Raw genomic sequence first — 15892 nt, forward strand, 5'->3', positions numbered from 1 at the left:
GACCCATCAGTATTATAGTAATCATCATAATCTCTATATGTGAAACTCTAACAAGACAACAGCCCACTTACCTTCTTCTTCCGAATCTTCTCCAAGCTTCTTCACTGCAGACAAAAGGAAACATAAATATAAAAGCATTACAATAATAATCATTAAAAAGCCTATTGATTAATATTCTGTGATATTTGTTTTTTTGATATTTGATATTTGGCACACAAACACAAAATGTTTTAAAACAAATTAATATCCAGTATAAATCATTAAACCATGAGGTCTGTGATTATCAGTTGACCCATCAGTATTCTAGTAATAAACCATGAGGTCTGTGATTAACAGTCGACCCATCAGTATTATAGTAATAAACATGTGATTATCAGTTGACCCATCAGTATTATAGTAATAAACCATGAGGTCTGTGATTAACAGTTGACCCATCAGTATTATAGTAATAAACCATGAGGTCTGTGATTAACAGTTGACCCATCAGTATTATAGTAATAAACCATGTGATTAATATGAGGTAATAAACCACGAGGTCTGTGATTAACAGTTGACCCATCAGTATTATAGTAATAAACCATGAGGTCTGTGATTAACAGTTGACCCATCAGTATTATAGTAAACCATGAGGTCTGTGATTAACAGTTGACCCATCAGTATTATAGTAATAAACCATGAGGTCTGTGATTAACAGTTGACCCATCAGATTATTATAGTAATAATAAACCATGAGGTCTGTGATTAACAGTTGACCCATCAGTATTATAGTATGTAATAAACCATGTGATTAATAGTTGACCCATCAGTATTCTAGTAATAAACCATGAGGTCTGTGATTAACAGTTGACCCATCAGTATTATAGTAATAAACCATGAGGTCTGTGATTAACAGTTGACCCATCAGTATTATAGTAATAAACCATGTGATTAACAGTTGACCCATCAGTATTCTAGTAATAAACCATGAGGTCTATGATTAACAGTTGACCCATCAGTATTATAGTAATAAACCATGAGGTCTGTGATTAACAGTTGACCCATCAGTATTATAGTAATAAACCATGAGGTCTGTGATTAACAGTTGACCCATCAGTATTATAGTAATAAACCATGGGGTCTGTGATTAACAGTTGACCCATCAGTATTATAGTAATAAACCATGAGGTCTGTGATTAACAGTTGACCCATCAGTATTATAGTAATAAACCATGAGGTCTGTGATTAACAGTTGACCCATCAGTATTATAGTAATAAACCATGAGGTCTGTGAATAACAGTTGACCCATCAGTATTATAGTAATAAACCATGAGGTCTGTGATTAATCAGTTGACCCATCAGTATTATAGTAATAAACCATGAGGTCTGTGATTAACAGTTCACCCATCAGTATTATAGTAATAAACCATGAGGTCTGTGATTAACAGTTGACCCATCAGTATTATAGTAATAAAACCATGAGGTCTGTGATTAACAGTTGACCCATCAGTATTATAGTAATAAACCATGTGATTAACAGTTGACCCATCAGTATTCTAGTAATAAAAACCATGAGGTCTGTGATTAACAGTTGACCCATCAGTATTATAGTAATAAACCATGTGATTAATAGTTGACCCATCAGTATTCTAGTAATAAACCATGAGGTCTGTGATTAACAGTTGACCCATCAGTATTATAGTAATAAACCATGAGGTCTGTGATTAACAGTTGACCCATCAGTATTATAGTAATAAACCCATGAGGTCTGTGATTAACAGTTGACCCATCAGTATTATAGTAATAAACCATGAGGTCTGTGATTAACAGTTTACCCATCAGTATTATAGTAATAAACCATGATGAGTTGACCCATCAGTATTCTGTGATTAACAGTTGACCCATCAGTATTATAGTAATAAACCATGAGGTCTGTGATTAACAGTTGACCCATCAGTATTCTAGTAATAAACCATGAGGTCTGTGATTAACAGTTGACCCATCAGTATTATAGTAATAAACCATGAGGTCTGTGATTAACAGTTGACCCATCAGTATTCTAGTAATAAACCATGAGGTCTGTGATTAACAGTAATAAACCATCTGTATTAGTTACCCATAATAAACCATGAGGTCTGTGATTAACAGTTGACCCATCAGTATTATAGTAATAAACCAGGTCTGTGATTACACAGTTGACCCAGTATTATAGTAATCATGATTCTGTGATTAACATGACCCATCAGTATTATAGTAATAAACCATGAGGTCTGTGATTAACAGTTGACCCATCAGTATTATAGTAATAAACCATGAGGTCTGTGATTAAAATCTTTGACTTCCACTGTAGACAATAAAACAAATGTATAAAAGCATTACAATAATAAACTGGAAATATGAATATTGATTAATAGTTGTACACACCGTTTTTGAAAACACAAATGATTATACAATATGACCCATCATTAAAACCATGGAGGTCTGTGATTAACAGTTGACCCATCAGTATTCTAGTAATAAACCATGAGGTCTGTGATTAACAGTTGACCCATCAGTATTATAGTAATAAACCATGAGGTCTGTGATTAACAGTTGACCCATCAGTATTCTAGTAATAAACCATGAGGTCTGTGATTAACAGTTGACCCATCAGTATTATAGTAATAAACCATGAGGTCTGTGATTAACAGTTGACCCATCAGTATTATAGTAATAAACCATGAGGTCTGTGATTATCAGTATTATAGTAATAAACCATGAGGTCTGTGATTAACAGTTGACCCATCAGTATTATAGTAATAAACCATGAGGTCTGTGATTAACAGTTGACCCATCAGTATTATAGTAATAAACCATGAGGTCTGTGATTAACAGTTGACCCATCAGTATTATAGTAATAAACCATGAGGTCTGTGATTAACAGTTGACCCATCAGTATTATAGTAATAAACCATGAGGTCTGTGATTAACAGTTGACCCATCAGTATTATAGTAATAAACCCAGTTGACCCATCAGTATTATAGTAATAAACCATGAGGTCTGTGATTAACAGTTGACCCATCAGTATTATAGTAATAAACCATGAGGTCTGTGATTAACAGTTGACCCATCAGTATTATAGTAATAAACCATGAGGTCTGTGATTAACAGTTGACCCATCAGTATTATAGTAATAAACCATGAGGTCTGTGATTAACAGTTGACCCATCAGTATTATAGTAATAAACCATGAGGTCTGTGATTAACAGTTGACCCATCAGTATTATAGTAATAAACCATGAGGTCTGTGATTAACAGTTGACCCATCAGTATTATAGTAATAAACCATGAGGTCTGTGATTAACAGTTGACCCATCAGTATTATAGTAATAAACCATGAGGTCTGTGATTAACAGTTGACCCATCAGTATTATAGTAATAAACCATGAGGTCTGTGATTAACAGTTGACCCATCAGTATTATAGTAATAAACCATGAGGTCTGTGATTAACAGTTGACCCATCAGTATTATAGTAATAAACCATGAGGTCTGTGATTAACAGTTGACCCATCAGTATTATAGTAATAAACCATGAGGTCTGTGACCCAATAGTTCCCACATGTATTTAGTTTTTGTTCCCAGCTCCTCAGACAAAAATAAAACAAATGTATAACAGTTGACCCATCAGTATTAATAAAACCATGTCTGTGAAACAGTTGACCCATCAGTATTATAGTAATATGAGGTCTGTGATTAACAGTTGACCCATGATAGTAATAAACCATGAGGTCTGTGATTAACAGTTGACCCATCAGTATTATAGTAAAACACCATAAAACAGTGATTAACAGTTGACCCATCAGTATTATAGTAATAAACCATGAGGTCTGTGATTAACAGTTGACCCATCAGTATTATAGTAATAAACCATGAGGTCTGTGATTAACAGTTGACCCATCAGTATTATAGTAATAAACCATGAGGTCTGTGATTAACAGTTGACCCATCAGTATTATAGTAATAAACCATGAGGTCTGTGATTAACAGTTGACCCATCAGTATTATAGTAATAAACCATGAGGTCTGTGATTAACAGTTGACCCATCAGTATTATAGTAATAAACCATGAGGTCTGTGATTAACAGTTGACCCATCAGTATTATAGTAATAAACCATGAGGTCTGTGATTAACAGTTGACCCATCAGTATTATAGTAATAAACCATGAGGTCTGTGATTAACAGTTGACCCATCAGTATTATAGTAATAAACCATGAGGTCTGTGATTAACAGTTGACCCATCAGTATTATAGTAATCATCATAATCTCTACATGTGAAACTCTAACAAGTCAACAGCCCACTTACCTTGTTTCTCACAATCTTCTCTCAGCTTCTTCACTGTAGACAAAATAAAACAAATGTATAAAAGCATTACAATAATAATCATAAAGACTGGAAATATGAATATTGATTAATATTCTCTGTTTTCTGGTTGTACACACACACGTCTTTTGAAAACACAAATGATTATACAATATAACCATTAAAACCATGGGGTCTGTGATTAACAGTTGACCCATCAGTATTATAGTAATAAACCATGAGGTCTGTGATTAACAGTTGACCCATCAGTATTATAGTAATAAACCATGAGGTCTGTGATTAACAGTTGACCCATCAGTATTATAGTAATAAACCATGAGGTCTGTGATTAACAGTTGACCCATCAGTATTATAGTAATAAACCATGAGGTCTGTGATTAACAGTTGACCCATCAGTATTATAGTAATAAACCATGAGGTCTGTGATTAACAGTTGACCCATCAGTATTATAGTAATAAACCATGAGGTCTGTGATTAACAGTTGACCCATCAGTATTATAGTAATAAACCATGAGGTCTGTGATTAACAGTTGACCCATCAGTATTATAGTAATAAACCATGTGATTAACAGTTGACCCATCAGTATTATAGTAATAAACCATGAGGTCTGTGATTAACAGTTGACCCATCAGTATTATAGTAATAAACCATGAGGTCTGTGATTAACAGTTGACCCATCAGTATTATAGTAATAAACCATGAGGTCTGTGATTAACAGTTGACCCATCAGTATTATAGTAATAAACCATGAGGTCTGTGATTAACAGTTGACCCATCAGTATTATAGTAATAAACCATGAGGTCTGTGATTAACAGTTGACCCATCAGTATTATAGTAATAAACCATGAGGTCTGTGATTAACAGTTGACCCATCAGTATTATAGTAATAAACCATGAGGTCTGTGATTAACAGTTGACCCATCAGTATTATAGTAATAAACCATGAGGTCTGTGATTAACATAGTAATAAAACCCATCAGTATTATAGTAATAAACCATGAGGTCTGTGATTAACAGTTGACCCATCAGTATTATAGTAATAAACCATGAGGTCTGTGATTAACAGTTGACCCATCAGTATTATAGTAATAAAACCATGAGGTCTGTGATTAATATTCTGTGAGTTGACCCATCAGTATTATAGTAATAAACCATGAGGTCTGTGATTAACAGTTGACCCATCAGTATTATAGTAATAAACCATGAGGTCTGTGATTGTGATTAACAGTTGACCCATCAGTATTATAGTAATAAACCATGAGGTCTGTGATTAACAGTTACCCATCAATAAACCATGAGGTCTGTGATTAACAGTTGACCCATCAGTATTATAGTAATAAACCATGAGGTCTGTGATTAACAGTTGACCCATCAGTATTATAGTAATAAACCATGAGGTCTGTGATTAACAGTTGACCCATCAGTATTATAGTAATAAACCATGAGGTCTGTGATTAACAGTTGACCCATCAGTATTATAGTAATAAACCATGAGGTCTGTGATTAACAGTTGACCCATCAGTATTATAGTAATAAACCATGAGGTCTGTGATTAACAGTTGACCCATCAGTATTATAGTAATAAACCATGAGGTCTGTGATTAACAGTTGACCCATCAGTATTATAGTAATAAACCATGAGGTCTGTGATTAACAGTTGACCCATCAGTATTATAGTAATAAACCATAGGTCTGTGATTAACAGTTGACCCATCAGTATTATAGTAATAAACCATGAGGTCTGTGATTAACAGTTGACCCATCAGTATTATAGTAATCATGAGGTCTGTATAACAGTTGACCCATCAGTATTATAGTAATAAACCATGAGGTCTGTGATTAACAGTTGACCCATCAGTATTATAGTAATAAACCATGAGGTCTGTGATTAACAGTTGACCCATCAGTATTATAGTAATAAACCATGAGGTCTGTGATTAACAGTTGACCCATCAGTATTATAGTAATAATCATAATCTCTCATGTGAAACTCTAACAAGACAACAGTTGATCTTCCCAGCTTCTTCAGTAGACAAAATTATAAAAGCATTACAATAATAACCATAAAAAGAGGAAATATGAATATTGATTAATATTCTCAGTTGACCCATCAGTATTCTAGTAATAAACCATGAGGTCTGTGATTAACAGTTGACCCATCAGTATTATTAATAAACATGTGATTATCAGTTGACCCATCAGTATTATAGTAATAAACCATGAGGTCTGTGATTAACAGTTGACCCATCAGTATTATAGTAATAAACCATGAGGTCTGTGATTAACAGTTGACCCATCAGTATTATAGTAATAAACCATGAGGTCTGTGATTAACAGTTGACCCATCAGTATTATAGTAATAAACCATGAGGTCTGTGATTAACAGTTGACCCATCAGTATTATAGTAATAAACCATGAGGTCTGTGATTAACAGTTGACCCATCAGTATTATAGTAATAAACCATGAGGTCTGTGATTAACAGTTGACCCATCAGTATTATAGTAATAAACCATGAGGTCTGTGATTAACAGTTGACCCATCAGTATTATAGTAATAAACCATGAGGTCTGTGATTAACAGTTGACCCATCAGTATTATAGTAATAAACCATGAGGTCTGTGATTAACAGTTGACCCATCAGTATTATAGTAATAAACCATGAGGTCTGTGATTAACAGTTGACCCATCAGTATTATAGTAATAAACCATGAGGTCTGTGATTAACAGTTGACCCATCAGTATTATAGTAATAAACCATGAGGTCTGTGATTAACAGTTGACCCATCAGTATTATAGTAATAAACCATGAGGTCTGTGATTAACAGTTGACCCATCAGTATTATAGTAATAAACCATGAGGTCTGTGATTAACAGTTGACCCATCAGTATTATAGTAATAAACCATGAGGTCTGTGATTAACAGTTGACCCATCAGTATTATAGTAATAAACCATGAGGTCTGTGATTAACAGTTGACCCATCAGTATTATAGTAATAAACCATGAGGTCTGTGATTAACAGTTGACCCATCAGTATTATAGTAATAAACCATGAGGTCTGTGATTAACAGTTGACCCATCAGTATTATAGTAATAAACCATGAGGTCTGTGATTAACAGTTGACCCATCAGTATTATAGTAATAAACCATGAGGTCTGTGATTAACAGTTGACCCATCAGTATTATAGTAATAAACCATGAGGTCTGTGATTAACAGTTGACCCATCAGTATTATAGTAATAAACCATGAGGTCTGTGATTAACAGTTGACCCATCAGTATTATAGTAATAAACCATGAGGTCTGTGATTAACAGTTGACCCATCAGTATTATAGTAATAAACCATGAGGTCTGTGATTAACAGTTGACCCATCAGTATTATAGTAATAAACCATTAGGTCTGTGATTAAACATCAGTATTATAGTAATAAAACCATGAGGTCTGTGATTAACAGTTGACCCATCAGTATTATAGTAATAAACCATGAGGTCTGTGATTAACAGTTGACCCATCAGTATTATAGTAATAAACCATGAGGTCTGTGATTAACAGTTGACCCATCAGTATTATAGTAATAAACCATGAGGTCTGTGATTAACAGTTGACCCATCAGTATTATAGTAATAAACCATGAGGTCTGTGATTAACAGTTTCAGTATTATAGTAATAAACCATGAGGTCTGTGATTAACAGTTGACCCATCAGTATTATAGTAATAAACCATGAGGTCTGTGATTAACAGTTGACCCATCAGTATTATAGTAAAATAAACCATGAGTATTATAGTAATCAGGTGTGATTAACAGTTGACCCATCAGTATTATAGTAATAAACCATGAGGTCTGTGATTAACAGTTGACCCATCAGTATTATAGTAATAAACCATGAGGTCTGTGATTAACAGTTGACCCATCAGTATTATAGTAATAAACCATGAGGTCTGTGATTAACAGTTGACCCATCAGTATTATAGTAATAAACCATGAGGTCTGTGATTAACAGTTGACCCATCAGTATTATAGTAATAAACCATGAGGTCTGTGATTAACAGTTGACCCATCAGTATTATAGTAATAAACCATGAGGTCTGTGATTAACAGTTGACCCATCAGTATTATAGTAATAAACCATGAGGTCTGTGATTAACAGTTGACCCATCAGTATTATAGTAATAAACCATGAGGTCTGTGATTAACAGTTGACCCATCAGTATTATAGTAATAAACCATGAGGTCTGTGATTAACAGTTGACCCATCAGTATTATAGTAATAAACCATGAGGTCTGTGATTAACAGTTGACCCATCAGTATTATAGTAATAAACCATGAGGTCTGTGATTAACAGTTGACCCATCAGTATTATAGTAATAAACCATGAGGTCTGTGATTAACAGTTGACCCATCAGTATTATAGTAATCATCATAATCTCTATATGTGAAACTCTAACAAGACAACAGCCCACTTACCTTGCTGTTCCAATTTGTGTCTAAGCTCCTCTGTAGACAAAATAAAACAAATGTATAAAAGCATTACAATAATAATCATTAAAAAGCCTGTAAACATGAATATTGATTAATATTCTGTGATTTCTGGATGTAAACACACACACGGTCTTTTAAAAACACAAATTAACATACAGTATAACCATTAAAACCATGAGGTCTGTGATTAACAGTTGACCCATCAGTATTATAGTAATAAACCATGAGGTCTGTGATTAACAGTTGACCCATCAGTATTATAGTAATAAACCATGAGGTCTGTGATTAACAGTTGACCCATCAGTATTATAGTAATAAACCATGAGGTCTGTGATTAACAGTTGACCCATCAGTATTATAGTAATAAACCATGAGGTCTGTGATTAACAGTTGACCCATCAGTATTATAGTAATAAACCATGAGGTCTGTGATTAACAGTTGACCCATCAGTATTATAGTAATAAACCATGAGGTCTGTGATTAACAGTTGACCCATCAGTATTATAGTAATAAACCATGAGGTCTGTGATTAACAGTTGACCCATCAGTATTATAGTAATAAACCATGAGGTCTGTGATTAACAGTTGACCCATCAGTATTATAAACCATGTGTGATTAACAGTTGACCCATCAGTATTATAGTAATAAAATCATGAGGTCTGTGATTAACAGTTGACCCATCAGTATTATAGTAATAAACCATGAGGTCTGTGATTAACAGTTGACCCATCAGTATTATAGTAATAAACCATGAGGTCTGTGATTAACAGTTGACCCATCAGTATTATAGTAATAAACCATGAGGTCTGTGATTAACAGTTGACCCATCAGTATTATAGTAATAAACCATGAGGTCTGTGATTAACAGTTGACCCATCAGTATTATAGTAATAAACCATGAGGTCTGTGATTAACAGTTGACCCATCAGTATTATAGTAATAAACCATGAGGTCTGTGATTAACAGTTGACCCATCAGTATTATAGTAATAAACCATGAGGTCTGTGATTAACAGTTGACCCATCAGTATTATAGTAATAAACCATGAGGTCTGTTGATTAACAGTTGACCCATCAGTATTATAGTAATAAACCATGAGGTCTGTGATTAACAGTTGACCCATCAGTATTATAGTAATAAACCATGAGGTCTGTGATTAACAGTTGACCCATCAGTATTATAGTAATAAACCATGAGGTCTGTGATTAACAGTTGACCCATCAGTATTATAGTAATAAACCATGAGGTCTGTGATTAACAGTTGACCCATCAGTATTATAGTAATAAACCATGAGGTCTGTGATTAACAGTTGACCCATCAGTATTATGACAACAGTCAGTATAAACCATGAGGTCTGTGATTAACAGTTGACCCATCAGTATTATAGTAATAAACCATGAGGTCTGTAAAAGATTAACAGTTGACCATCAGTATTATAATAAACCATGAGGTCTGTGATTAACAGTTGACCCATCAGTATTATAGTAATAAACCATGAGGTCTGTGATTAACAGTTGACCCATCAGTATTATAGTAATAAACCATGAGGTCTGTGATTAACAGTTGACCCATCAGTATTATAGTAATAAAAACCATGAGGTCTGTGATTAACAGTTGACCCATCAGTATTATAGTAATAAACCATGAGGTCTGTGATTAACAGTTGACCCATCAGTATTATAGTAATAAACCATGAGGTCTGTGATTAACAGTTGACCCATCAGTATTATAGTAATAAACCATGAGGTCTGTGATTAACAGTTGACCCATCAGTATTATAGTAATAAACCATGAGGTCTGTGATTAACAGTTGACCCATCAGTATTATAGTAATAAACCATGAGGTCTGTGATTAACAGTTGACCCATCAGTATTATAGTAATAAACCATGAGGTCTGTGATTAACAGTTGACCCATCAGTATTATAGTAATAAACCATGAGGTCTGTGATTAACAGTTGACCCATCAGTATTATAGTAATAAACCATGAGGTCTGTGATTAACAGTTGACCCATCAGTATTATAGTAATAAACCATGAGGTCTGTGATTAACAGTTGACCCATCAGTATAAACCATGAGGTCTGTGAATAACAGTTGACCCATCAGTATTATAGTAATAAACCATGAGGTCTGTGATTAACAGTTTACCCATCAGCATAAACCATGAGGTCTGTGATTAACAGTTGACCCATCAGTATTATAGTAATAAACCATGAGGTCTGTGATTAACAGTTGACCCATCAGTATTATAGTAATAAACCATGAGGTCTGTGATTAACAGTTGACCCATCAGTATTATAGTAATAAACCAGGTCTGTGATTAACAGTTGACCCATCAGTATTATAGTAAATCTGAGGTCTAACAAGTCAACAGATTAACAGTTGACCCATCAGTATTATAGTAATAAAAAGGTCTGTGATTAACAGTTGACCCATCAGTATTATAGTAATAAACCATGAGGTCTGTGATTAACAGTTGACCCATCAGTATTATAGTAATAAACCATGTGATTAACAGTTGACCCATCAGTATTATAGTAATAAACCATGAGGTCTGTGATTAACAGTTGACCCATCAGTATTATAGTAATAAACCATGAGGTCTGTGATTAACAGTTGACCCATCAGTATTATAGTAATAAACCATGAGGTCTGTGATTAACAGTTGACCCATCAGTATTATAGTAATAAACCATGAGGTCTGTGATTAACAGTTGACCCATCAGTATTATAGTAATAAACCATGAGGTCTGTGATTAACAGTTGACCCATCAGTATTATAGTAATAAACCATGTGATTAACAGTTGACCCATCAGTATTATAGTAATAAACCATGAGGTATGTGATTAACAGTTGACCCATCAGTATTATAGTAATAAACCATGAGGTCTGTGATTAACAGTTGACCCATCAGTATTATAGTAATAAACCATGAGGTCTGTGATTAACAGTTGACCCATCAGTATTATAGTAATAAACCATGTGATTAACAGTTGACCCATCAGTATTATAGTAATAAACCATGAGGTATGTGATTAACAGTTGACCCATCATTATAGTAATAAACCATGAGGTCTGTGATTAACAGTTGACCCATCAGTATTATAGTAATAAACCATGAGGTCTGTGATTAACAGTTGACCCATCAGTATTATAGTAATAAACCATGAGGTCTGTGATTAACAGTTGACCCATCAGTATTATAGTAATAAACCATGAGGTCTGTGATTAACAGTTGACCCATCAGTATTATAGTAATAAACCATGAGGTCTGTGATTAACAGTTGACCCATCAGTATTATAGTAATAAACCATGAGGTCTGTGATTAACAGTTGACCCATCAGTATTATAGTAATAAACCATGAGGTCTGTGATTAACAGTTGACCCATCAGTATTATAGTAATAAACCATGAGGTCTGTGATTAACAGTTGACCCATCAGTATTATAGTAATAAACCATGAGGTCTGTGATTAACAGTTGACCCATCAGTATTATAGTAATAAACCATGAGGTCTGTGATTAACAGTTGACCCATCAGTATTATAGTAATAAACCATGAGGTCTGTGATTAACAGTTGACCCATCAGTATAAACCATGAGGTCTGTGATTAACAGTTGACCCATCAGTATAAACCATGAGGTCTGTGATTAACAGTTGACCCATCAGTATTATAGTAATAAACCATGAGGTCTGTGATTAACAGTTGACCCATCAGTATTATAGTAATAAACCATGAGGTCTGTGATTAACAGTTGACCCATCAGTATTATAGTAATAAACCATGAGGTCTGTGATTAACAGTTGACCCATCAGTATTATAGTAATAAACCATTAGGTCTGTGATTAACAGTTGACCCATCAGTATTATAGTAATAAACCATGAGGTCTGTGAATAACAGTTGACCCATCAGTAATAAACCATGAGGTCTGTGATTAACAGTTGACCCATCAGTTTTATAGTAATAAACCATTAGGTCTTGATTAACAGTTGACCCATCAGTATTATAGTAATATGAGGTCTGTGATTAACAGTTGACCCATCAGTATAAACCATGAGGTCTGTGATTAACAGTTGACCCATCAGTATTATAGTAATAAACCATGAGGTCTGTGATTAACATAAACCATGAGGTCTGTGATTAACAGTTGACCCATCAGTATTATAGTAATAAACCATGAGGTCTGTGATTAACAGTTGACCCATCAGTATTATAGTAATAAACCATGAGGTCTGTGATTAACAGTTGACCCATCAGTATTATAGTAATAAACCATGAGGTCTGTGATTAACAGTTGACCCATCAGTATTATAGTAATAAACCATGAGGTCTGTGATTAACAGTTGACCCATCAGTATTATAGTAATAAACCATGAGGTCTGTGATTAACAGTTGACCCATCAGTATTATAGTAATAAACCAGTATTATAGTAATAAACCATGAGGTCTGTGATTAACAGTTGACCCATCAGTATTATAGTAATAAACCATGTGAAGGTCCTTGATTAACAGTTGACCCATCAGTATTATAGTAATAAACCATGAGGTATGTGATTAACAGTTGACCCATCAGTATTATAGTAATAAACCATGTTTTCTGGATTAACAGTTGAAAACACATCAGTATTATAGTAATAAACCATGAGGTATGTGATTAACAGTTGACCCATCAGTATTATAGTAATAAACCATGTGATTAACAGTTGACCCATCAGTATTATAGTAATAAACCATGAGGTATGTGATTAACAGTTGACCCATCAGTATTATAGTAATAAACCATGATTAACAGTTGACCCATCAGTATTATAGTAATAAACCATGAGGTCTGTGATTAACAGTTGACCCATCATTATTATAGTAATAAACCATGTGATTAACAGTTGACCCATCAGTATTATAGTAATAAACCATGAGGTCTGTGATTAACAGTTGACCCATCAGTATTATAGTAATAAACCATGAGGTCTGTGATTAACAGTTGACCCATCAGTATTATAGTAATAAACCATGAGGTCTGTGATTAACAGTTGACCCATCAGTATTATAGTAATAAACCATGAGGTCTGTGATTAACAGTTGACCCATCAGTATTATAGTAATAAACCATGAGGTCTGTGATTAACAGTTGACCCATCAGTATTATAGTAATAAACCATGAGGTCTGTGATTAACAGTTGACCCATCAGTATTATAGTAATAAACCATGAGGTCTGTGATTAACAGTTGACCCATCAGTATTATAGTAATAAACCATGAGGTCTGTGATTAACAGTTGACCCATCAGTATTATAGTAATAAACCATGAGGTCTGTGATTAACAGTTGACCCATCAGTATTATAGTAATAAACCATGAGGTCTGTGATTAACAGTTGACCCAGTATTATAGTAATAAACCATGAGGTCAGTGATTAACAGTGACCCATCAGTATTATAGTAATAAACCATGAGGTCTGTGATTAACAGTTGACCCATCAGTATTATAGTAATAAACCATGAGGTCTGTGGTTAACAGTTGACCCATCAGTATAAACCATGAGGTCTGTGATTAACAGTTGACCCATCAGTATTATAGTAATAAACCATGAGGTCTGTGATTAACAGTTGACCCATCAGTATTATAGTAATAAACCATGAGGTCTGTGATTAACAGTTGACCCATCAGTATTATAGTAATAAACCATGAGGTCTGTGATTAACAGTTGACCCATCAGTATTATAGTAATAAACCATGAGGTCTGTGATTAACAGTTGACCCATCAGTATTATAGTAATAAACCATGAGGTCTGTGATTAACAGTTGACCCATCAGTATTATAGTAATAAACCATGAGGTCTGTGATTAACAGTTGACCCATCAGTATTATAGTAATAAACCATGAGGTCTGTGGATTAACAGTTGACCCATCAGTATAAACCATGATGTCTGTGAATAACAGTTGACCCATCAGTATTATAGTAATAAACCATGAGGTCTGTGATTAACAGTTGACCCATCAGTATTATAGTAATAAACCATGAGGTCTGTAATTAACAGTTGACCCATCAGTATTATAGTAATAAACCATGAGGTCTGTGATTAACAGTTGACCCATCAGTATTATAGTAATAAACCATGAGGTCAAGGACCAGTCAGAGATCAAGGACCAGTCAGAGGTCAAGGACCAGTCAGAGGTCAAGGATCAGTCAGAGATCAAGGACCAGTCAGAGGTCAAGGACCAATCAGAGGTCAAGGACCAGTCAGACATCAAGGACCAGTCAGACATCAAGGACCAGTCAGGCGTCAAGGACCAGTCAGACATCAAGGACCAGTCAGAGATCAAGGACCAGTCAGAGGTCAAGGACCAGTCAGACATCAAGGACCAGTCAGAGATCAAGGACCAGTCAGAGGTCAAGGACCAGTCAGAGATCAGGACCAGTCAGAGGTCAAGGACCAGTCAGAGATCAAGGACCAGTCAGACATCAAGGACCAGTCAGAGATCAAGGACCAGTCAGAGATCAAAGACCAGTCAGAGATCAAGGTTAAACTCACCTGTATGTTTTCTCCACTTGTAGACACCAGCTGAAGCTGCAAGAACTACAACAGCTGCTGCTATTAGACCAATAATCAACCCTACGTGTGATTTAGGAAACACGTCATCTGAAACAGAGAAGTCATGTCAAACCATTACAACACTACATATACTGTACAGGAAGTAAAGCATCATTTATAAATACTACTGAACACAGACCAATAAGGTCATCCCCTAGGAAACCATCCTCCACTAACTAGTCTAACTAGAGGTCTCAGGTATTTGGGTTAACCAATGAAGACCTCACCTGGGACATGAATCTCAGTCTCCTTCAGGTGGTTGATCTCCGGCTGTTGAACTCTACAGGTGAACCTGTTGGTGTCAGTCTGGTCCACGGTGACATGTCGTCTCAGAGTGTAGAGGTCCTCTGAGTCCCTGTGTCTCTCTGGAGGTCCATCAGCAGGGAGGATGGTTCCAGAACTGTCCAGCCACTCCATCTCAGGTTCAGGAAACCAGCCTCCAGACTCACACTTCAGTACCAC

The 15892-nt window shown here is 34.9% G+C and overlaps 1 protein-coding gene across 1 annotated transcript; it reads right to left on the bottom strand.

The window, feature by feature from the left end:
* Window positions 1–71: 71 nt before the first annotated feature.
* LOC124029869 (butyrophilin-like protein 1) lies at window positions 72–15886 on the bottom strand (the record flags this gene model as incomplete). Its single annotated transcript, XM_046341434.1, has 4 exons — window positions 15658–15886; window positions 15371–15478; window positions 4324–4356; window positions 72–104 (listed from the first exon to the last, which is right to left on the bottom strand). Coding segments are annotated over exons 1-4 (364 nt in total), but the record flags the coding sequence as incomplete, so codon positions are not given.
* Window positions 15887–15892: the final 6 nt, after the last annotated feature.

Source organism: Oncorhynchus gorbuscha, unplaced genomic scaffold, assembly GCF_021184085.1.
Source record: "Oncorhynchus gorbuscha isolate QuinsamMale2020 ecotype Even-year unplaced genomic scaffold, OgorEven_v1.0 Un_scaffold_7998, whole genome shotgun sequence".
Lineage (NCBI taxonomy): Eukaryota > Metazoa > Chordata > Actinopteri > Salmoniformes > Salmonidae > Oncorhynchus > Oncorhynchus gorbuscha.